Raw genomic sequence first — 25,009 nt, forward strand, 5'->3', positions numbered from 1 at the left:
CAGGGACACTGTTCCTTATTGAATCCAGCTGGTGAAGAGCAGCACGGACCGCAAGTGTTCTCTGTTATCCTTAGCCAGGGCTTCCTGCTGTAATGAACCCTCTCCTGACAGCTTTTCTGACTTTACTCTTAGGTCACAGTGTTATTTTCTCTCTGTTGGGTGCCATTTCAAATTCTTTTTTGAGAGGAGAGCATAAATGATTTCAAATCTCACTTTAGAATAATCCTATAGATGATGGAGAATGGGGTACGATTTTCTACTTGTTCTGTACCACATAAACTAAACAACCCTTTCTAGAAAGAGCAGGCTTGCTCTTACAGTAACTATATCACCACTGGTCTGTCTTCGTAGAGTACGTTAAAAATCGGAATGAGATTTGTAGAAGCCAGAAGATAATGCATGGCAGCTTTTCTGAATCTGACATCAGTGTGGCTTCACTTGGGGGACTCAGGCGGGTGTGGGTGGGTGCGTGCAGGCTCCAGTGACAGTCCTCTTCTCCCCAGGGCGGCGGGGGAGCGCTACCGCCGGGAGATGCTGGCGCACGGCGGGGGCAAGGAGCCCCTGCTCATGGTGCAAGGTAAGCCCACTGAGATGCGCTTTTTTTTTTTTTTAAGGTTTATGTGTTAACATTAGCACTTTGGGTTTTGTTTCGTGTCATCTGTAATGAAAGATGTTTCCAATTTTGTCTATTTGTTTTTTCTTTTAAAGACATGATGCTTCAGCTGTGCACTTTGTTCTGAGCATCTGTTTCATGGTGTCCCAAATAAGTTAGTGTGATTTATTTAGATTGAGAAAAAATTTCAGGCTTTAACTCTCAAAATGTTACTAACACTCTAATAGGAAACTGTTAAGTTATTGTGAATCCTCAGAAAATTTGCTTTCAGATTTTAATACTCATTTCTTATTCCCTTATGAAAGCCTAGCAATACATCTGTTAGAAATTCCAAGGCATCAGGGTGGATTTTTTACTCAAAAAATTAGAACCTAATTCAGTCTTAGACATCTCAGATGCTTGTTTTCCTATGTGTTTTTAAGTATCTCCACTGAGAATTTAATTGTGAATGGAAGTGACCGTCATGATGTTCCTTGGAATGTTCTCACAAGTATTTCAAGGAAACGTGGGTGATCTTGGGTGCTCTCGGGATGCCGGCATTTCCGTGCAGCCGGTCCCTCTGACTACCTGATGAAAGTGCATTTAGGGGATGACTCCCAGCCTTAGGGGGATGCTGTCTTCCTAGTGGCAACGGAGCAGTCCTGCTCGTGATGGGTTGAGGGGACGTCCCTTGCGCACATCTGTTGCACCTGCTGTCCCCTCGGGCAGGGCTGTAGCTGCTCATTCATCCAGCCCAGTGGCCGAGAGCTGCTCACGTGCCAGGCACTGGAGGTGACAAAATCCCGCTGGGGACCTCGATTCCGTCAGCTTTTCTGGGAGGATGTGTTCGTCCAGGCTCGGTCTGCCCCCTGCCGCGGCCGGTGCGTAGAGCGGGTCTGCCGGCAGCTTCCTGCGGCCCAGCCCTGCTGTGCTTTGGGGGTGATGCCCGGTCTCCCATCTATGGTTGCGCCTCGGGTCACCCTCTCGACGAGGAGGCTTGTGACGCCCCCCCCTTTTCTGGCTGATCCTGCCGGCCCTTGTTGAATTCTGCTACGTCCAGTCACTGTTTTAAATGGGTTTCGTGTCCTGATTAATGAAATCTTCCAGCAGCCCTCTCAGGTGGGGTGTTCAGTACCTTCTTACCGATGGTGGAACAGCTCAGGCCCCGGCCCTGTGGTGCAGCAGAGACGGAGGAGCCCCACCAGGATTGGAGCCTGGGACTCCCGACCACAGGGCCGGAGCTCTGAGCAGCTCCCTGGGTAGGACTGCCGGCCGCGGGCCCCTTGTGGACTCGGTAACAGTGAAATTACTTGGCTCGTGATGGTCTGCATGGCGCCCTTTGGGCTGGTAGTTTGTGGTGCTGCGTGGACAGCCCGCTGTGAGTGGGGGCAGAAGAGGCTCCAGGGCTGGTTCTCACGCAGATGTTCTGGTGGGAAAGCTCTCTCAGCAGCGGTGCTTAGTTTATCCTTCCTGACACCAGGGTCTAAACGCCGTCTGCACATAAATATTAGCTTACATATGGCTCCAGCAAAAGAAAAATATTAAATCCTTTTCAGTGTTTGTCTTTTGGTTGGTGTATTTTCCTACTCTGCTTCCAAGATGGTTGTATCATCTCTCTGGAAATTCTGTTCTTCATATGAAACATTTTTGTGTGAAGAAAAAATATTTTTCCACGAGAGAAAAACAAGCCTGTGGTTCAAACTAGAAATGAGAATGTATTCAGACCACAGCTAACACCAGCAATAGAACTGCTCGGCTTCTAAGGGTTACCCTTTTCCTCAGTGTTCCGCCGGACCTCCTTAATTCACGTGATCGGTTACACGGCGGATGAATGGGGCCACGCGCAAGAGAGTGTTACGCCAGTTGTCACTCCGTAGGGTTGGGTTTGTAAGACAAGATCAGCAGTGGCGTCCCCTCTTCCTGTGTGCGAACGGCCAGCCTGCACCCCCAAAGCAGGAGCGTCCTGCATGATGGCTCATAGCATCGGGGTGGCCCTAGGAGGAGTGACTGTGAAATTACTCAGCGTCGTGATAGGTGCTTCATCTGTTTTATTTACTTACTAGGTAAATGTAAAGAATTATGTTAAGTAGCAGAAGGTAAAGAAACAGAATCCGTACCTTCCAGTTATGTACCTCTGTGACCAAGTGCCGCCTGTCTTAACCTCCTTACTTGAGACACAACATTTCAGGCGAACGCCGAGCCCTTCCTTAGTCAGGATACCGTGAGTTGTGCTGGTGCTCTCTGTATGACCTACTCAAGTCAAACACGGCCGTGCTTTGATCTTTGAACGATAAACGCCTCACAGGTGAACCTTGAGCTCGCTGGCCTGTTTCAGAGTCGCCTCAGGTCTGAAGGGAGCGCCGCCCGGGAGCCTCGGGGAAGATCCACGTGCGGCGACACAGACTTCTCTTCAAGGGCCCATAGTTCTTTCCTCTCAAAACTCTAAACGCCATGGAAGAAAACAAAAAGTGGTTAAGAAAGTATTTCCTTCCTGGGGGCGCGGGGAGGAGGGGAGCGGTCACGTCGCACAGTAAAACAGAATTGGATTTGCAGTTGCCAGCTCTGGTACTTAGCAAATTCCTCGACCAAGTCGATTTCCCTAAGGGACGCAAAACGTGATTTGACTTCAAAACACTTTTCTAATCTGCAGGTTGAAATTGTGTCCTTATCTAGTTTTAAACACATCCATGGCACATATAAGGATGTTAGAATATTCAGTTACTTTAATCCTCCACTAAAACACAGGGTGGCAACACACCTGACTGAATTCAACTCTTCTAACTGCCAAGGATTCTGGGGTGAGTTGAACTCTGTGTACGTTCCATACAGTGTTTTCTCGTTTAAGTATCACATTTCTTAGTAATAAGAGAACTTAGTTTTTGCTTAAAATAAACCAGGATGATATGACATTTTCATTCATTTTGCCATATACTAGAAAAGTTTTTAGGTGTGCTGTGGTGAACATGACCCAGAGTTCAGTGTCTGCAGACCACTTCAGAAAATGAATGTCTCTAGAAAGATAAACAGTGAGTTTGTAACAAGGAGCTAATACGTGGTAGCCACCTGGAGCGAGAATTGTTTCTCCCACAGCAGGTAGAAGAGGGGGGTTATACAGCTGTTGGGGGTCGGAGCGGTATTATTGCAGCAGTTCAAGAAGGACAGGTGCAGTCCCCACAGGAGGTTACATCTTCCAGTGTAAACTGCTTTATCTTTCTTTTACGTTATCCGAAATTCTTGAGTAAATGGCCCTTGTTGAGTTTTTAGGTTCAGATGTTACTTATCTTTAAATAACTAGGAAAAAACCAACACATTGAAAAATCTGCACTTGCCGGGTGCCTCCTGCTTTGCTGCTCATTTAATCCCTCTAAAGCAGGTCTGATCTCCCCCTTTCCATAGGTAACGGGGCTCATTCTCCTCCCTGCCACCTTCCTCCCGATGCCTGCATCTTCCTCAGGCGATCTTTGAAGGCTGACATGAGACTGAGTTGGTCTTAGAATGTGAAGATGTCAGTGGCCTGAGCCTTGAGGCCTCAGTGATCCCCAAAGTCTGTGTGTGTTTTCACGTTGACACTGGTGAGGCCTGCCTGACGGCCACTGAGGAGCAGTAAAATGTTCCGTGATCTGTTTCCATATAAGCTCTTTAGACTCTGTGGCAAAGCTGTCAACTTGAGTCACCGTCGTTCCCATGGGGTGATTCTCGCCACAGCCGCGTAAGCACGGTGCCCACCGAGTCTCACATTTCTGCCTCTGGTAATGGATCCTGTGTGCGCTCGCCTGCAGCCTTGGCACGAAGGGTTTTGTGGGGAAAGGAAGGTTAAAGCCCAAGATCTTAGCGTTCCAAGGGGTTCTTTTAAAATATTAAACAGCTTTATTTCTGTTCTCCTTTCCAGAAAAGGAACTCTTAGTTTTATGACTTTTGGCCCAAAGCAGTATGAAAGTAGAGATATAACATTAGAACTTGACAGAGTTTTAAAAAGGACGAAACATCAGATAAGATGAAAAGGAATAGTAGATAAATTCTCGGCGAAGCTCCCTTCAGTCTGTTCTGGGTCGCCAGACTGACTTGTGGAACCAAAGTCTAGAAGCCCCAGGCCTCACCGTAAGCTGATTAAAATCGCAAGAGCTCACGCTTCCGCAGGGCTTCCTGGCCTTCAAAACACATTCGTCGTTGCCATAACTATCCTATATCATCTCTTCTTACTACATCGTACTCTAAGCCAGAAATTTGTGGTGTGTATTCCAAATGGTCGCCCTCGTCCCCCAAGGAGATTAGTACAAACAGTGCACGATGGTAACCTCTCTCCTTGGTCCTAGGAGCAGGAAGTGCCCGGAGCTTGGTTTGACACCTTCTCCCCTAGAGGAAGCAGGGCTCCTTGGGGGAAGGGCTGACTCCAGGGCTGGCCTGCAGCGTCCTGCAGCGCCAGGAAGGAGGAAGGTGTTCAGGAATACACGCGAGGGTGGGCATGTGTGTCACGAGGGACAGGCGCCCACTATAAACGAACCCTCAATGGCCAGAACTTTAACAATTTGAGCAAAAAAGTAACTAAGGCAGCATTGGGAAATAATACCAAGTATAAGTGTGTATCCATGAGCCCGCCTGACAGGAACGATGGAATGAAGCAGCAGGCAGACCTCCCGTGCACGAGAGTTCAGATGGTTCTGTAGGTGCCCCCTGCCCCCCGAGTGTGGGCTGCGCGGTGACCTCCCCCTTTCATACTGTGCTCTGGAAGGAAGGGAGGGAGACTTTACATGGAACTCTGCCTCGGCCCGGTGTTCAGGGTCGGCACCAGCAAGGCGAGTCATGCGGTCACGACCCCTAGTGTGACGAGAAGGGCACCTCACCTCTGGGGTCTTCCTTCCCAGGGTGTCACAGACAAGGGGCACCAGAGTCGAGCCTCGGCTCTCTGAGAGGAGGAGACGGCTAGGCCCGCGCTGTGCCCAGGTGCCTGCAGCAGGGTGTGCTGTGCACACCATCGTGGGTACCTGCTGCGTTAATGCATACTTAAGTTAGAGTTCACCTGGAAGGGCAGGTGTCTCCTGCGCCATTAACGACGTGATTATGGGGGATCGAACAAGATGGTGGAATAGAGGAGGGCATGGAGCTCACCTCCCCCGAGGAACACATCAAACACACATCCACGTGTGGCATGAGTCTCACGGAAAACTAACTGGAAACTGGCAGAAGGACTCCTGTACAAGCAAGGCTGTAATGGGGTAGGAAAGGAAGAAAAGTGATCGGGTCTGGACCTGTGCCCCTGGAAGGGGACTCAGAGGAAAAGAGATGGCACAGGCAGAGACCTGCTCTGGGCAGTGAGCGGTGAGAGCCGCAGACTGGGCACCTCTGTCCTGGCATCCAGCACAAGCCCCGAGGCACAGAGGAAAGGGCGGGTTGAAGGCTTCTCTGGCGCTGGCCAGGTTTCCGCCGGCTGCCTCAGTGCACGCTCCAGCCCCACATACCCCATGTCACTGGGCAGCACAGGCCTGGACAGGGTGGTGGCAGCAGACTCGTGTGGGACCCAGAGGCCACTGGGACAGAGCCTGGACAGGGTGGTGGCAGCCAGTGTGTTGGCACCCACTCAAGCAGTTCCCCCCAGCCCAGAACTCTGACAGCAGCTGCTCCACCACAGCTCACAGCCCCGTGTGCACTGAGGCCCCATCCGCCCTGCAGTGCGGCCCTACGACGGACAGGGGCAGCTGTGAGGGACAAAGGGGACTCTCGCCTGAGGCTTTCTCCACAGAGCCAGGGAACACGGCGGGCACCGCACAGGCCGTGCGTCAGAGACAGCCCGGACCTCTGGCTGCAGCCAGCATGTGCCGACAGCCTGCACAGGCCCCCTTGCTTCAGCATCCCTGCCTCTGCAGCAAGGGTCCCAGTGTAGGGAGCAGGGAAAGCACACATGTACAGGGAGCAGAGCCAGCCCAGGCCTGACCCTTGGGGCTTCTGCTCCAGCACTTTGGGATCAGATCCCACCCCCAATAGGGCAGTGATGGCCACTGAGCAGAAGGGAAGTCTTGCTTCACACCCAGCTCCAGCCCCACCCCTACCAAGGTGATAGCTTCCAGCACACCCTGAGGAAGACATGGCTTGTGTCCACATCAGATCAACTTTCCCACCAAAGGCATCAGACACTCACAGTCTGTATAGGGCCAGTCCCTCATAAGAACGTGGTCCCTTCAAGACCACAATAGGAAACTGTTGCACCTAAATTCATAGAGGCAGAGGAATTGCTCTCAATTGAAATAATAAGAGAAAACCCCTGAAAAAAGTAATAAAACAAATAATTTATCAGATAAAGAATTGAAAGCATTGGTAATAAAATTGTTAAGTGAATTAGAGAACACTAGACAGAATGAATAGCAGACTAAGCAATACAGAAGAACACTTAAGGGATCTGGAAGATATAGCAAACAAATGTAAAAAAATTAAAAAAGGTTAAGAGATCTCTGGATAACATTCACATTTATAGGAGGTCCCAGAAGAGAGAAAAGGGTATTGAAAATGTATTTGAAGAAATTATGGCTGAAAACTTCCCAAATCTGAAGAAGGAAATGGATATCCAGATACAGAAGCACAGAGGGTCCCAAACAAGATAAACCCAAACAGACCCACACCAAGACATTATAATTAAAATGGCAAAAGTTAAAGAGAGAAGCCTAAAGGCAGCAGCAAGAAAAAAATAATCATGTACAAGGGAATTTGCATAAGGCTACCAGCTGATTTCTCTGCAAAAGGTTTGCAGGCCAGAAGAGACTGACATGATATATTCAAAGTGCTGAAAGGGAAAAGCCTGCAACCTAGGATACTCTACCCAGCAAGATTTTCATTTAGAATCTAAGGAGAGAGAACTTCTCAGACAAACAAAAACTAAGAGTTCATCAATGCTAAATCTACCCCAAAAGAAATATTAAAGAATCTTCTCTAAGTGGAAAAGAAGTAAGAATCTACAGAAAAGGGAAAACTCCGTAAGGACTGAGATAAACCACTTAAATAAGCCAGTACGAAGATAAAAAGACAAGAAAAATGTAAAAGCAACTATAACGATAATAAGCAGTTAAGTGATAAACATGAAATATAAAGTATGACATCAGAATCACAAAATGGGGGGGAGTAAAAAATGTGGATCTTCTAGAATATGAAGTTAAATGACTATCAGTTTCAAACAAGTAGGTAAAATTATAGATCAGTGTATATATAAACCCCATGGTAATCACAAATCAAAAACCTACAATAGATACACAAAAACTAAAAAGAAAGGAAAACAAGCATACTACTAAAGAAAATCGTCAAACCACAAGGGAAAAAACAAAAAGAAATGAACAGAGAAGAACTAAAAAAAGCAACTGGAAAACAAGGAAAAAAATGGCAGTAAGTACATACCTATCGGTAATTACTTTAAATGTCAATGGACTAAATGCTCTGATCAAAAGACATAGGGTGGCTGATTGGATTAAAAAAAACAAGACCCTTCTATATGCTGCCCACAAGAGGCTTACTTCAGAGCTAAAGACACACACACTGAAAGTGAGGGGATGAAAAAAGATATTTCATGCAAACAGAAATGACAAGACAGTGGGCATAGCAATACTGATCAGATAAAACAGACTTTAAAACAAAGGCTATACAAAAGACAAAGAAGATTGTGTATCATTATACAATGATAAAGGAACTCAATATAAGAAGAGGATATTACACTCATTAACATATAGGCACCCAGGACAGGAGCGCCTAAATATATGAAGCAAATACTAACAGACATAAAGGGAGAAACTGACAATAATACAATAATCTTAGGGGACTTTAACACCCCACTTACATCAACGGACAGATAATCCAGACAGAAAACCAGTAAGGCAACAGTGGTCTTAAATGACACAACAGACTAGTTTGACTTAATAGATATCTACAGGACATTCCATCCATAAACAGCAGAATACACATTCTTCTCACGTGCACATGGAATGATCTCTAGTATAGATCACATGCTAAGCCACAAAACAATTCTCAAAAAATTGAAGACGACAAATTATATCAGGCGTTTTCTCCCAGCCACAACAGTATGAAACTAGAAATCAGTTACAGGAGGAAAAATGGGAAAAGAACAAACACGTGGACTCTATAAAAACCAGTGGGTCAGTGAACAAAGCAAAGAGGAAATCAGAAAATACCTCAAGTGGAAATACAACTCTCCAAAGTCAGTGCAAGCAGAGGGAAGTTCACAGCAATACAGGCCTTCCTTGAAACACAAGAAAAATCTCATATAACAGTCTAACCTACCACCTAACAGAATTAGAAAAAGAAGAACCAACAAAGCCCAACATCAGGAGAAGGAAGGAAATAATAAAGATCAGAGAAAATAAATAGAGATAAAAAATAGGAAAGATCAGTAAAACCAAGAGCTGGGGTTTTTTTTGAAAAGATAAAATTGACAAACCTCTAGCAAGGCTCACCAAGAAGAAAAGAGAGAGGACCCAAAGAAACAAATGAAAGAGGAAAAATAACAACCAATACCACAGAGATAAAAAATCATAAAAGAATACTATGACAATAAATAGGACAACTTAGAAAAAATGGACAAATTTCTAGAAACATACAGCATGCCAAGACTGAATCAAGAAGAAACACTTTGAACAGACTGATCACTAGTAGTGAAACTGAATTTGTAGTTTTAAAAAACTCCCAGCAAACAAAAGTGAGGACTGGACGGCTTCACAGGGGAATTCTACCAAACATACAAATAAAAGCTAATACTTATCTTCCTCAAACTATTCCCCAGAATTGAAGAGAATGGAACACTCCCAAGGTCATTCTACAAGACTACCATTACCCTGATACCAAAACCAAAGACAATACAAAAAAAGAAAATTACAGGCCAATATCTTTGATGAATATAGATGCAAAAATTCTCAACAAAATATTAGAAAGCCAAATCCAAAATATGTAAAAAGGATCATACACCATAATCAAGGGAGATTTATTCCAGGTACGCAAGGATGGTTCAGTACTCGCAAGTCAATCAGTGTGGTACAACACGTTAATAAAAATCAAATGATCGTCTCAAAAGACACAGCAAAAGTATTTGACAAAATTCAGCATCTATTCATGATTGCAACTCTTACCAAAGTTGGTATAGAGGAAATATATCTCAACATAATCAAGAACATTTATGACAGACCACAGCTACCATCATACTCAGCAGTGAAAAGACGAAAAAGCCTTTCCTCTAAATTCAGGAACAAGGCAGAGATGCCCACTCTTGCCATAAATTTAATATAGTATTAGAGGTCCTAGCCACAGCAGTCAGACAAGAAAAGGAAATAAAAGGCATCCAAATTGGAAGGGAAGAAGTCAAACTGTCACTATTTGCAGATGACGATATTTTATATAGAAACCCTGAAGTCTCCACCAAAAAACTATTAGAATAAATTCTGTAAAGTTGCAGGATACAAGATTAATATACAGAAGTCTGTTGCTTTTTCTATACACTAATAATTAACTATCAGAAAGGGAAAGCAAAACAAAAAAAATCCTATTTAAAATCACATCAAAAAGCATAAAATACCTAGGAATAAATTAACCAAGAAGGTGAAAGATCTAGACACTGAAAACTATAAAACACTGATGAAGGAAACTGAAGATGATACAAAGAAATGGAAAGATATCCAGTGCTTTGGATAGGAGGAATTAATATTGTTAAAATGGTCATACCTCTCAAAGCAATCTACAGGTTTAATGCAATCCCTGTCAAAATACTGATGACATTTTTCACATAACTAGAACAGATAATCCTAAAATTTGTATTAGGACCACAGAAGACCCAGAATTGTCAAAGCAATCCTGAGAAAAAAGAACAAAGCTGGAGGCATAACCTCCCAGACTTCAGACTGTACTATAAAGCTACAGTAATAAAAACAGTGTGGTAATGGCACAAAAACAGACACACAGATCAGTGGAACAGTGAGCCCAGAAATAAACCCACACACCTGTGGTCAATTAATCTACAACAAAGGAGGCAAGAATAAACAATGGAGAAAAGACAGTCTCTTCAAAGCTTAACAGCAAAGGAAACCATTAATGAAACAAAAAGACAACCTACAGAATAGGAGAAAATATTTGCAAATGGTATGACCAACAAAGGGTTAATATAAAAAATATATAAACAGCTCATACAACTCAGTATCAAAAAAACAATCCAATCAAAAAATGGACAGATGACCTGAATACAGGTCATCTGTGACCTGTGGCCAACAGGCACATGAAAAGATGTTCAACATCGCTAATTATTAAGGAAATGCAAATAAAAACGACAGTGAAGTGTCGTCACACTGGTCAGAATGGCTGTCATCAAAACGTCTATAAATAAATATTGGAGAGAGTGTGGGGAAAAGGGAACTCTCATGCACTGTTGGTGGGAATGTAAATTAGTACAGTCACTACGGAAAATGGTATGAAGGTTCCTCAGAAAACTAGAAATAGAGCTACCATATGATCTAGCAGTTCCACTCCTGGGTATATATGTAGAACAAAACGAAAACACTAATTTGAAAAGATACATGCACCCCAGTGTTCATAGCAGCACTGTTTACAATAGCCAAGACATGGAAGCAACCCAAGTGTTCATCCACAGATGAATGGATAAAAAAGATGTGATACACACACACACATACACACGCAGTGGATTATTATTCATCCATAAAAACAATGAAATTCTGCCCTTTGCAGCAACGTGGATGGACCTAGAGAATATTATACTTAGTGAAATAAGACAGAGCAAGACAAATACTGTATGATATGACTTATATGTGGAATCTAAAAGTAAAACGAACATATACAGCAAAACAGAAACAGACTCACAGATCTAGAAAACAAACTAGTGGTTACCAGTCGGGGGGAGGGAGAGGCCAGATGGGGTAGAGGATTAGGAGGTACAGACTACTATGTATAAGAAAGATTAGCAACCGAGATACACTGTACAGCACAGGGAACTATAGCCGTCACTTTGTAATAACTGAGTATAATTCATAAAAATTGCGAATCACTGCGCTATACACTTGAAACTAAAATAAAATTAAATCAACTCTACTTCAAAAATATTGTGACGATTATTAGAAAAGGGACAGGTTTTTATTCACATTATGAGATTTTTTCTGAATATTTTGTCGGCCCAAATATTTTTTGTGATATAACTTTTATAACGCAAAAGAGAAGCAGGTCTAGGAAAGACATCTGTCACCCAGCAGCTCAGTGTCGCCCTCTGCCCTGACTTCAGTCGCCACGTCTGCTCAGAAGTCGGGACGCCAGCTTTGCCTTTGTGCCCTGCTCGCCCACAGCAGGACTCCTGCTTCCCCGGCCTCAGTCCCTGGAGCGGGGGCGGGGGGGGGGGGGGCCGCCCTCCAGGCCATCCACTTGCTCTGTGAGGTGCTCTGCCCCCTGCACAGCTTTGCCTCCAGAAGCAGCGTGTGTTTCTTACGCGACACACACCTGCTGTCCCACAGGGCGCAATAAGACAGGCCTGCCCTGGTGTTTTATAATTCACCTGATGCAGGACCAGGTCAGTCTGGGTAGATTACTGAAGTTACTTAAGGAACGGGCATTGAAGTGGAGAATACTTTCCCCCTGGGGGAGGTCGGAGGTGCATTCTGCCACCTCTTTTCCGGCACTGGGCGCTGCACTCTGTTACCAAAGGTGAGTCCACTCTTGGGGCTTTGCTGCAGCAGACTCAGGCCGCAGCCGTCGCACCCCGTCCCGCTCCGCCTGGAGCCCGTGGGGACCTCCGGGGCCGAGTTCTCTCAGACACACCACCTCCGGGCCTGAGACTGAAACCTCTCTCCAGGGCGCTGGCTTTCGTTCAAAAGTATTACTGCAGTGTCCTGTGTTAGTGACCAGTAAGTAATCTGATTGATTGAATGAAAAAAGCTTTATGTTAGCTGTTGATGAAGTTAATTCATTTAACTTAGCGAATATTTAGCAAATACTTGCTGCTAACGAGGCATTTCAGGGACACAGAAATAAGAACGATACGGATCCTGCATTTACTTGAGGGGTGCAGCGTCCTGTAGGAATGACGAAGAGCATCCCCTCTGGGCCGTGTAGGCTGAGCCTGGGCACACGGCTTGGGGGCTTCAGGACTGCAGGGGTTCAGCCCTCCGACCCGTCAGCTACCTTGCACTCGCGTCCTCTGCACCGGGGGAAGGGGCCGTGCGGAGGGTGCAGACCCAAGTGGGCAGGACAGGCCGCCTGCCTCGGGGGGCTCTGGACACGCCCCTCACGCTAGCAGCCGCGTCCACTCCCCGACATGTGTCCAGTCTGTTCTGGAGGCAGGCTGCCCCCTTCCTAGAGCTCATCACATTCTTTGCATATAAATAGCAAAGGTGGAGCTTGGAGAGAACAGATTAGTAGAGTTACAGATGCGAAGAGCTGAGGCTGAAAGACAAGGCCGGTATTTCAAAGATACGATAAACCAGGAGAAAACGTGGGAAATGCCCTTTTGGAAAGAGTGCCGTTTTTCACTTTTCTGAAAAAATGGACTTTGGGATCCCAGGAATGAGCACCTCCTGTGGGTTACGGTGTCTTGTTGACACATCAGAAAGATAACCGCGTCCCGCGTGCTAGAAACCGATGGGCGCTGTGTATAATTTGGGGTGTAGGGCGGTGGGAAGCACATGCGCATTGGTCTCTTCACCTGGGTAGGAGGAGTCGGCCTCTACCAGGAAGCGACAGGCCTTTCCTGCTCTAAACTTAGCCCGGAAGCCTCTACTACCCTTGGATTTCCCCCTCTATCTCACTGTCAAATGCTCCAGTGAATAAATTCAACCAGCATGATCTTTGCTAGCAGAGATGATAAAAAGCCTCTGGGAAAGTAGGTTTTAAACAGAATTTTAACTGTAACGTGTCGGCCGCACTTTGCATTGCGCACCCCGCGTGGTTCTGGCCCTGGGAGAGCGAGTGTGTCCACTGCACGCTCACTGGCCGTCATGGTCCAGCCTCTGCTCCTGCCTCCCGCTTCCAGACAGTCTGCTTTCTAACAGGTTTATAACAGATGACAGCACGCCACAAGGAGAGTGACTCTCTGGAGAGGAGTGGGGACAGTGGCCCCTCAATGCACCCGCGCTGCTCTGGGGGGCGTGCGACTCCCTTCCCGGGAACGGAAGTAAGGCCGGGAGAAGCCGATGGGCCCCCTCGGTGGTGCAGAGCCCTTTACCGGCACCCGTCCCCCTGGACAGGCTTTCAGCCACTGTTCACTTCGGGTGGGCCGTGCTCCTAGGCTCACTGGTGTCATCAGAACCTATTCCACCCAGACCCTTCCTGCCCCCAAAGTCTTGGGAATCCTGCAAAGCCCCACCAGCCCGTCACTGCCACCAGCCGGCAGACCCAGATCATCTCAGAAGAGATGGTGGGTCGCAGCCCTCTTCTGGGATCTCAAGGGTAATTCAAAGACAGGTTCTAGTACAACCCAACTTCAGAGACACGTTTAACCCAAGATGCATCTCCCCCCCACCTCTGTGGCCCATGGAAGCATGATGGGTCCGGAAGCCCTCTCAGCTGCCCTGCGAGCTTCGGGTGACACAGTGCCCTCGCGGGCTCTGAGCACCAAGCCACTGTCGTCAGAAGGGACAGAGCCTCCTATGCTGGCAGCTTCTGTCCAAAGCATGACCCTAGACCGCAGACTGGCACTCTATGTGTCATGTTCTGCCCGCCTCCTGGCCGTCTTCTCTGAACAGCAGCGGATTGCCCTCTGCCTGCTGCGTGCATGGGATGGGCCGTCTCCCTTTGTGTTGCATCTGGGACAGTGCCCCTGGAGCCTGACTGCACTGAGGTCTCAGCCTTTCTCTTGCAGGTAGATACCCTGTAGGGGACTCACTCCAAGAAACACCAACTATTCTGTTTCCAGATCATGTTGGGTAGACAACGTTCTAACAGGAACGTAGATAGTATTCTTTGGAGTCTTCTGACTGCTCAGGGGAAACATCATAACGTGCTCGTTAAAGATGGTCGTTACAGATGATGTTCCTGACGCGTGGGTACAAGTGTGCTGTTAGAAAAGCAGGTGTCACCTCCTCAAAGCTCTCACCCTACACTCCCAGCTGACAGGATGGGGCTCAGAGCTCCCAGGGCTAAGGAATTAGGGGCCACAAGCATCGTGGCGGGGCGATCCACTGAGGAATCTACACTCCAGAGTCCACTGATAAAGGGTAAACTCGTACTAGTAGAGACTTCGAGCAGATTTCAGTGGAAGAATTGAAACTGACGTTTGCTAAGCACCTCCGGGAATGTTGCCAGAGAGCAGGAGATGGGAAGGTTTCTCCTGGTTTAACTGGGTCATCTCCTGAAAGATCCTTTCAAGGTATCTCCTAGTGTTCGAGTCTCTCCAGCTATCTCCAAAGGAAACTCTTCCCGCGTGACTCTTACGTAACATCACTAATAACGAAACTAGATTAAGGCGTGATTATACCTAAACCTAATTTTCTTCTTTGCTTACCAGTTCATCTTTACATTAAAGTTTGTAAGATAGAATAATCCCTCCTTAATCTCAGAATTTGCACATCTCAAAACATTTGACTACCATGATCAAGTTCTTTTTTGACCCCATCACATGTCAGGGTACGTCAAGTAAGACACGTTTAGTTTCTTAATCCCTCTTCTTATAGCACTGAGTATGTTTAGTTTAAGCTGTAGGGTCAGGACAATAGCTAAACTCCACTTACATTTTCCCTTCAAGCAGTTTAAACAAAACAGAGCTTTAAAAAATTCTTAAAATCTTAAATCACACCCTCAAAGTAATTGGAATTTCAGCCCCACATTCATTTTTGTCTTCTTCCTGCACGTTTTTTTCACTTCAGGGTGGGAATTTTATTAACATGTTGCAGTAGCCTTGTGTACTGATTTTCCTAAGATACTTTAATGTTGGACATTACCAGTAAGACTAACTTCTACTACTTTGGTATTCTCCAGTTGAACGGACAGGAGAGAGAGCAGTGCTGCCAACGTAGCAATAATGAGAACCACTGTGCCCCCGTGCTGGGTGCTGCACGCTTAGGTAACCTCTTCCTGCCCGAGGTCACACCGTGGTGAGCAGAACCAGGATGCAAACTCAGGCCCGTCCTGTGTGGACTGCTGGGCTCGTAAACTTCTCTTTCGGGTTAGGCCAGGAAGCTTTTGCTTTGGAAGTAGTTGCGTGCATGTTGCACTGTATCTCCCCTCTGCTCTTTCATAATTTTCGGTGACTGAGTTGCCTGGTACGCTGATGCTCAAAGAAGATGCTGTTGTGTTCTCCGGGCAGGACATCACAGAGACAGATCTGAAAGGCCGCACATGCTAACTAGACCTGACAGGGTGTCAGCTGTCTTCCACATAGTAGTGGTTTTATGGCAAAATAAGATCTGCTGAGTGAGAATGCATGAACGCAGGGCCAGCTGTGGTACTTCACAACACACTCACTGGCAGAAACCTCCTTTTCTTGCACACAGTAACAGGAATACGTGAGGAGAGCACGTCAGGGAAGCAGACCTAGAATTCAGTGGCGCTATGGGACCTACCACACAGTTCCAGTAACAGGGTGGATGGCGACCCTGAACAGCCAAGTGAGCAGAACCCCTCCGCCTTCGCTTGTCTTGCTGTTTACCCAGCGTGGCCTCTGCAGTGGCTGAGCGCCTTCTGGAAGAAAGCAGTGGCAGCGGGCACCTGGCTTCCCAAGGCTGAGGCCTCCTTTTGTAAACGCGCTGATCTTTTCAGAGGGTGTGGACATGTTTAACGTGTGGGTGTGTTTGTTTAAGGAAGGCACGGAGCTTCAAAAGGCAAGATGTTTTGTAACCCAGAAATGTAACCAGTAAATGGAATGGTTGAATCTGACGATGAAATTAGAATAAACTGATTAGTAAACAGAGCACGCCCGTGGGCTCCCCTTGCTGGGTTAGCTCCCACCCAGCAGGAAGCCCTGCAGGCAGGGACCCCAGAGGCAGAGCCACGTCTCCAGTGTGACAGGTATTAGCCCAGCCGAGGGGGCAAGAGAGTTCTTGAGTTTGAAGGAGGAAAGGAATTTCACTTTCTGGCTGACATCCTCGTTCCCCCGAGAACTGATCGCAGATAGCGGGAACCACCTTTAGGAAAAGGTGTGGGCAGCTGCAGCCTGGCAGCCCAGGAGACTTCAAAGGAGAGAAAGATGAGCCAGCTGCCCGAGGCCCGGGAGAGACAGCTCTGGAATGAGCGCTGATCTCATAAAGTTCACTTCAGCCTCTTCAAACTGCCAGGCCAGCCTTTGTACTGGAATTCTCCATCAGTCTGAGCCAAGTTTGACACATATAATTATTTCAGCATAAAAAGCAGCCGGGAACTATCACCATGGGCTTTAGAACCGAGGGTGGTGGTGGAGACATGCAGACGCCTCACTCGTTGCCCAGTCCGTGCGGATAACCCGATGTTTGGTAACAGGGGACGGAGCCACGGCAGCTGAACATGTAGGCGAGTCACAGGCTCAGTAGTCCTGGTCACGTCTTTTTAAGTTGTGGTGAAGCGTATATAACATAAACTGTACCACTGTTGCCATTCACGGCCCTGTGCGATCATCACCGCTGTCCAGCGACAGGACTTTTCCATCATCCCAGTGAGCTCTTCTTGATAAACCTTTTCTCACAGCTGCTAACAGGTAGAAATGGATTGACTCTAGTTCCTTCTTCTGTTTCCATCTTTCCGTAGATAAACAGTTATCTCATAAAATGCAGATGGCAAAAGCCAGGAAAAAGCAAAGCAAGCAACGATTCATTAGCTGGGTAATTAGCTTGTGATTGTGTTTGATGATAATGTCCTGAATACTTAATCAGAGACCAGGCTTTTGAAATTCAACTTGTGCAGAAAAACAAGCAACCTCATCCTTCAGCTCTTGAACTTCCGACCTGACGGTTACTGTTAGCAGTTACCAGTTAGCAGTTAGCAGTTACCAGTTACGGAGCCTTTCCATGAGTTAAATGTACTTTATAATCCTTATAACAGTCCAGCAAAGTAGATGACATTATATTTCACTCTACCAGTCTGCCTCTGCTCAGACTGCTTCTAGTAGAAGACGGAGCCCCAGAAGTTACGTGACTGGTCTGAAGTCCCTAACCAGGTGGCTGACGGGGTAGCTCAAGCCCTGCGCCAGTGCCCAAGGAAGAGTTATCTTCCCACTCTTTTCCTCCTTGGAAGAGTTATCTTCCCACTCTTTTCCTCCTTGGTAACCCTTCAGAGGAAGACATCGGGATAGTCAGGGACGAGAATGGACTGAAATTTTGAATTATAAGATGCTGTGCGGAACCAGGGAATGTTCCACTCAGCCTCAAACCCTAACCTGCCCAGCGCCTGCTCCTGCATGGCAGCTCCTCTGCTTTTCAGAGCTGGCTTGTTGTCGCCTAGGTAAATGACACCGGTAGACCTTAAACAGAAACCCGACAGACATACCTTCATTTAAACCAAGTACTGGCGCTGCGTCTGAAATATAAGAGTGTGGTTGCTTTCATCTCTGATTTTAAAAGAATTGGGGGGGCGCGGGTTACGCGTCCCGACCACCTCAGGCATTGAGGGCCTGGCCTGACGGGTGCCCAACCCATGCACCTCCACTGCACCTTGAGGCCCACAGTCAGAAGGGTGTTCCCTTCCCCGATCCCACCAGGAAGGAACCCATTTCAGGAGGACCCTGGAGCTGCTGGGGCAGTGTTCCCGCCCCCTCACCCTGCCCACCTCCCACTGCAGCGGCCAGGGCTGCGGGCGGAGCCGTCTCTCTCCCCGCTCGGGCCAGGGCCGCTCTCCTTTCCCCACCAGTGGGCTTGGACAGAGGGAATCTGATAGGAAAGCCTGCTTGTGTGTCACCTGTTTACTTTATCTGTGGGAAAGAAGACATGATCATTTAAATGAAAAAAGAAGAAACAAAAACCACCTGCTTCTAGTCTAAACCGTGAGTCTAGAAAGTTGGTCCTTAATCAGAGAGAAATGTCAGTGTCCCCCGGGCATCGCTCAGTCCCTCTTCATAACATGTGAACCAATCTTTTCATCAACTGGCAATCTACTTGAAAGGAACAGAACCAACTTTGACTGACCAAGCAGAAAAGGAGTTTGGGGGAACAGTACAGAGGTCGCCATGGAGTCAAAGGGAGAAGCCGAAACACAGCTGAGAGCGCGTGGCTTCTGGGGCCGGCTAAGGGCGCGGACGAGCTCCTCGGGGTTGACGGGTGCTGCGTTCAGCCGCCCCATGGCCCGCAGCTGCTCGTCCCTCCGCCCCGGGAGCAGGTCCCAGAGGGGTGCAGTGGGCGCGGAGCTGGGCAGCGAGGCCTGCCCCCCAGCTGCCCCAGTGCCGGGGCCTCCGAGCAGAAGCCCCTCCTGCCTCGCGACGCAGCCTGCGACCCTTGAGACCGTAACTCAGGGCCGTCAGGCCTTTTAGGGCAGCTGCCCCGTCCTTCGAGGTCCCGGAACACGTGGTTTGAGCAGAGCAGTCAGGACCAAAAGGTTCGGGTTTGTTCCAGTTTTTATCAGCGTATTTGCCTCTCCGGTAAAAGAATGAGGAAAACAAACTAAGTCATCCTCCGCAACGGATGTGGCTCCGAGGGGGGCGGGCAGGCCGAAGCCCGCTGTCCTTCCTTCCGCGAGGACTCGGCGGCAGGCCCGGCGCACCTGCCTTTCCTACATCGCTGTCCACGCTTCTCCTTTCAGGCGTGAAGCTGCCCTCGGTTTTGTTTTACTGTTTCGGCTCCCTGGCCCCCGACTCAGGTGATGTCCACAGAGAAGCGTGTGTAAACTCACCCGCTCGTGGACTCGGCACCTCCAGCCGGGTTCCCGGGGCTCCTGCGAAATTGCACGTCTCATCACCACCCTTTTAAGACTAAGACTTGAAGACAAAGGGACGTGTTCGTCAGCTTTTGTAAAAACTTCAGAGTCCTTGGAATCTTTTTTACCATCCACGTACATAAAAGCCAATTTCAATTTTTCTTATTCGTGGAACTGCCTGAAAACATTGTGTTTCTCTTAATTCTTTGTGCCGAAGTTAGTTCAGGTTGACACTTGCCAAACACTTCGATCTAATTAAAGCGAGGACACGGCAGCCATATTCCAGGAGAATCCCTGCCCCGGTGACTCCCCCATCCCTCTCCGTCTGGATTCTCTTTACCAGTCACATCACACACACAGTTACTGAACCATTCACCTCTGATGGGATTTTATTTAAAACTGCCCTGAGCGTGTTGCATTCTTCCCGCGCTGCTGCCATGACTGCCTTTCTCTGAGACGCAGAAGTGGCTGGAGGTGGGCCTCACGGGGGGCATGTGCCCCTGAGGTGTGGCCACGGAGGACAGAGCAGGGCCCTGTGAACGTGGGCAGCTTGTGGAGGGAACGTGACACTTCACAGGGACGCGAGGGCCAAGCTTGACTGCGCGGGTCGGCTCCACCTCTAACGTGCTCCCCAGGGGGAGTGACCGTGTCCGTGGGTCCAGGCCTGGGCCTGCCCCGAGCTCTGCGTGCCACCGCGGAGGGCACCCAAACGTCATGAGCGGTTGGTTCCCCGGCGCTCTGTTCTCCCTGCAGACCCCAGACGCTCTGTGCGCTGCCCACCGGGTGCCTTGCCTAGGCCGCCCTCTCCACCGCAAAGGCCCTAGCTTGAGCCTGAGCCTTCCCCATCTCTCACGTTTCTGCAGGCCCCCATCTGCCCCACGGAGCCTTCGGAATCTCTGCCACGCACGACATCCTTCTCCCTCTGTTCTCCCACTGGCTGCCATCTATGTGCTGTTAACACCCGAAGCTGACTCTTCCCCGAACGCTTTATGTGGAAAGTTTTCAGGCATTCAGCAAAGTCACGTGAACTGTAAACACTCATATACTTGCCCTTTAGAGTCTACACTTAACATTTTGCTCTGCTTTGTCACGTATCCATCTGTCCATTCCTCCATCCACCCATCACATACATGTATTTTCAAAACAAGGTGCAGACGTAAGTACGTTTTACCCCAGACGCTTCTGTGTGCGTATAACTAGAGTTAGTGTTGGTTACTAACATTTACATGTGGTGAAAGGCACAAATCCTTAACGTTCCATTTACTGAATTTTGACGAGCTATATACCTGGGTGTCACAAATCACGGTCCAGATAGAGAACTTTCCCATCACACCAGGACCTTCCGGGTCGGTCACCATCCCCACTCCCGAAGGCAACCACCGCTCCAGTTTTTTTCGCCACGGCTTAGTCCGGACCTTCTTGGAAGTGAATATAAACGAAACAGGCAGCGTGTGTTTTGTGTGGGCCCTTGTGTGCAATGCACTGTGTCTGAGGCCTGCCCGAGGTGTTGTCTGGGTCAGTAGTTCTTTCCTTCTCGTTGCTGGTGCCGTTCCACTGTGTGAAGACACCACGAACGTCCACCTGCAGCCTGGTAATGGGAGCTTGTGTCGTTCCACTTTAGGCTGCTGGGAACGTGCCTGCATTTCTCTCGGCTAATACCTAGGAGGAAACAGCTGGGTCCCGGGGCAGGTGTGTGCTGAGCTTTACAGAAACCGCTGGACCTTTTTCTGAAGGGCTCTCGCATCTCACCCTCTGCCCCTGCTGGGCGACGAGCCATGGCGCCCAAGGCCTTGACTGCGTTTGCTGTCTTCAGCCGTCCCGGGGGGACATCATGGTGTCTCTTTGTGGCTTTTCCTTTCCTGGATGACAGTGATGTCGTGTGTCTTCTCAGGGCCTGTTAGTTCCGTGTTTATTCAGATATCTTTTTTTGTGAAAGGTCTGCTCAAATCTTTCGTCCATTTTTTATTTTTACAAGTATTTTTATGATGAGTTGGAGTTCTTTATATTTTCTGGATACCAGTCCTGTGTGAGATATGTGTTGTGTCAGTATTTTCTCCTATTCTGTCATTTACCTGTTCATTTTTTTTTTTAACAGTTTCTTTGCAAGGCGGGAAGTTTTAAATTTTGATGAACTCTAATGTATCTTTTTTTCTTTTATGGTTATTACCGTCTGTGTCCTAAGAGACCTTTGCCTACCTCAGAGTCACAAAGATATTCTGTGTTTTCTTCTAGACACTTAATAATTTTAGCTTTTACAATTAGGTCTGTGCCCATCTCACATTAATGGTTATGTACGGTATGTGACAGGGGTCAAGGTTAACTTTCCCCACATGGCTGTCCAGGTCCACACGGTGTACTTCTGTGATTGTGTCCTTCCTGCCCTCATACTGTGACTTGGCCTGGTCCTTCACACAGCGAACACTCAAGGCATGTTGACTGAATTGCACTGAGAGAGCCCCGTTCAACCTTGAGTTAGCATTACCTGCCAAGAGCACAGGCCGGGGCCACAGGGTTCATTGCTTGAATGTTGTCTTTGGCTTCTTGAGTGAAGAGTGGAGATCGATTCAGCTTTTTACTGAATTGCTACTACATGCTAGACAGGGTGCCTCACTGCTTTCCAGTACAGCTTCTTATTCTAGCTTTATTGAAACCTTGTATGTCAGATGAGGAAATCTGAGAACCAGACATTAGGAGTTCTCCAAGACAGGCAGGTCTGGAGGAAAGCCAATAACTTGTGTCTGATATAAGACTTCTGCAAGATAATTAACAGTTGAATGATTTTAAAGTGCACAGGACTTGATAATAACACTTGGCAGGTAATTAAACATATTAAATTCTGAACCAGCCCAAAGATAGCTGAAAAATTAAGTCTTCTGACATCACTCCAAGTGTACAGTAATATGTGCAAAATAAAAACCCCCGGGAAACATATTTGGCTCTAAATCTCTAAGCTAAGAGTTTGATTAGATAGTAAAAAAGGCATTAAAACAAGAAATAGCTTCGGGGCCCATGCACTGCCCAGGACTTTTTGAAACGTCCTCACAGTCAAGCTCGCGGTTCACAAGGCCGAATGTCCCCTGACCCTGCAGATTTGATGTGTGTCTTCGTCCCTGTGTATTGTCTGCGGAGAATGAGCGGCTCATCTTTTCTTCGTCCGCAGGTATGCTTCAGAAGTGTCCTTCTATCGATGACTTCGTAAATGCCCTTGTTTCCGACCTGGATGTGGACTTGGAAACTTTCCTCATGGATTCTAAATGATGGGAACACCGTGAATCCTTTAAATCAGTCACGGAGATATCAATTTTGTTGTAAATGCTACAACTTTGAACGTTTGTTTCTGATTTCAGCATTCAATTCTGTAATAACTTATGAAAAACCTCAAACCAGTGGAACTTGGAATAACTAACTTTCTAAACTTATGCTGGATTTAGCCTGTTTGTTTGGCAGATTTTTGAACATAAGGAAATGCATTCAGTGAGCGAGTGCAAACCAGAACACAGAGGTGTTAGCGTCAGGGGCCAGACACCCTCAGCCCAGCCCCGCTCCTGGTGAGCTAGCTTTTCCCTGTCCGATACCTTTACTTGGTTAGAGACATAATAAAAAGCAAAGTTATTTCCGTTTGAAGCCGTCTTCAGAAAGATTACACATATAGCTCCTCTGCGTGATTTCTTGTAAGTGGCTTTGAAAATGGAAAGTCAGTTACAGTGACCGAGAAACCAAGTGTGGTTTCCAAAGTATTTGTAATCGACTGTGTTGGCTTTTCCTGTGTGTTTAGGAATATACTATACAGATGGACTCAGAACAGAGGGCACCTGAACTCACACTTTTCTGACTTAACGATGAATATACAAAAATAAGTGCAGGTGCAATTAGTAAATGATGTGTCAAGTCCAGCGACTGATAAATACGGAAACTGGGATTCAAACCCTGTCTTTATCCTAAACATTATTGCATACCGTATCACCATGTGTTAATAACAGAAAAGAAAGACACCGTTTAATAGGCTTTTCACACCTTCAAAGTCAAGAATTTAATTACAGGCTTTCATTTAAAATGACACTTGCTAGTGGCCTCTTCCTGCTTCTCCTCCCTAAAAGACCAGTGCTGATGCAAAAAGGCAGAATTAAAAATCCCCAAAACTAGGACACATGTCCAACCTACTCACAGAATCTGGAGGAATTTCTACAAGCTAGAAACAGACGAGACGGGATAAAGAAACGTCAGTGACACACGCATGCCGGGTCCACCTGGATGCTGAGGTGAGGGGAGGGGCGACCCTCCGTTCTCTCCCCACCTCCTGCCCACACAGGTAACACGCTGTGTGCACCAGCCCGGGAGCCGCGGCCCCGCGAACCTCCCGTGGGGCTTCCGCGTTAGCCACACGAGGCCTGTTCTCCTCTCCCAGCTCCTCCCCGTTTGGCTCTCTCAGTCTGTGAACACGTGGAAACCACAGTGCAGAGAATCCTTGGGCGGGAAGGAGGGCAGGCCTGCAGCAGTCGCTCCCCCGTGGGAGGTGTGGGGTGATGCCGCAGGGACAGCCGGATGCCAGTGCCCAGGGCAGGAGCGGCTGCTTCTGTCCCCACCCACATGGTCTGTGAGCTGAGGGAGGCGACGCTAACTCCCATCTGGGAAACGGACCCGGAGAAACTGACACCAACCTGCCGTCCGTTACAGGTAAGTCTGAAAAGGTGCTTTAACAGCTCCAGGTGTACCGAGCCACCAGCCCCTGGGCCTTTATCCTCCCTTTTCAGCTGAGGGTGAGTGAGCAGAAAAGGAAATCTGTGCAGAGCTTCAGAAAAAGGAAGGGAAGATGCGGGAAGATCCCAACTTTGAACACTATTCTTAAAAGGAACTAAGGCACACTGTAGAAAACATCTCTGCCATTCTTAGTGAGACTTGAGAAAACACGGTATTTATGAAGCCGAAAGCCATAAAGAAAGAACAAGCGGAAATTTAAAATAGGCGAATCTAAAAAAGAAGACAGGCAGAATAAGAAAAAAACAAATGCAGAGAAACTGAAACATAGTGCAGTGATTTAAAACATGATCAAAGCAGAAAAGACCAAAACTGCCAAGGAGAAATGAGAAGCATCTCACTCAGAGTGCAGGTTAAATTCAGGGACACGGTGAAAACCGGCAGCCAGGAAGCAGTGCAGGATCCCGGGGACAAAGGCAGGACAGCTGGAACAGAAACAGCAACAAAACCCAAAGTCTCGCGTCCTCCTGTGTTCCCAGTGCTCAGAACAGTGACCAGCACACAGTAGGAGCTCTGGTCAAGACATGCTAGTCAATGAATTTAAGGAAACTTTTTTGAGATGGAAAAAAATGGATGTGTAATTTAAAAGGGAATCCTTGATGCTGCCTAACAATGAGAATGTGCTTAATGCCACTGAACTATATACAATTAAAAATGGTTAAAACAGTCAAGTTTTTGTTATGTATGATTTACCACAATTTTTTAAAGCAAAGTAAATAAATGCAAGCAAAGAGAGAGAAGAGAATCCTGCATTCTAGATCAAAACGAACAAAGAAAACAGTAAAAAGAGACCCCCCACACACACACCTAGACAGACTCTGCCTTTCATTTTGAGAACTTAAATATAAATACAATTAAAATTATAAGCCAACTGAT

General features: G+C 47.4%; 1 protein-coding gene across 1 annotated transcript in view; it reads left to right on the forward strand.

The window, feature by feature from the left end:
• MIPEP (mitochondrial intermediate peptidase) overlaps window positions 1–24,744 on the forward strand; it is a 134,457-nt gene extending 109,713 nt beyond the window's left edge. The window contains exons 18-19 of the mRNA XM_082676008.1: window positions 504–577; window positions 22,539–24,744. Coding sequence (XP_082532134.1) covers window positions 504–577; window positions 22,539–22,636 — 172 coding nt within the window. The 3' untranslated portion in view covers window positions 22,637–24,744. The remainder of the gene's footprint in view (window positions 1–503; window positions 578–22,538) is intronic.
• Window positions 24,745–25,009: the final 265 nt, after the last annotated feature.

The sequence above is a fragment of the Grampus griseus genome (genome assembly GCF_964374135.1).
Source record: "Grampus griseus genome assembly, chromosome: 18".
In the NCBI taxonomy this organism is placed as follows: Eukaryota; Metazoa; Chordata; class Mammalia; order Artiodactyla; family Delphinidae; genus Grampus; species Grampus griseus.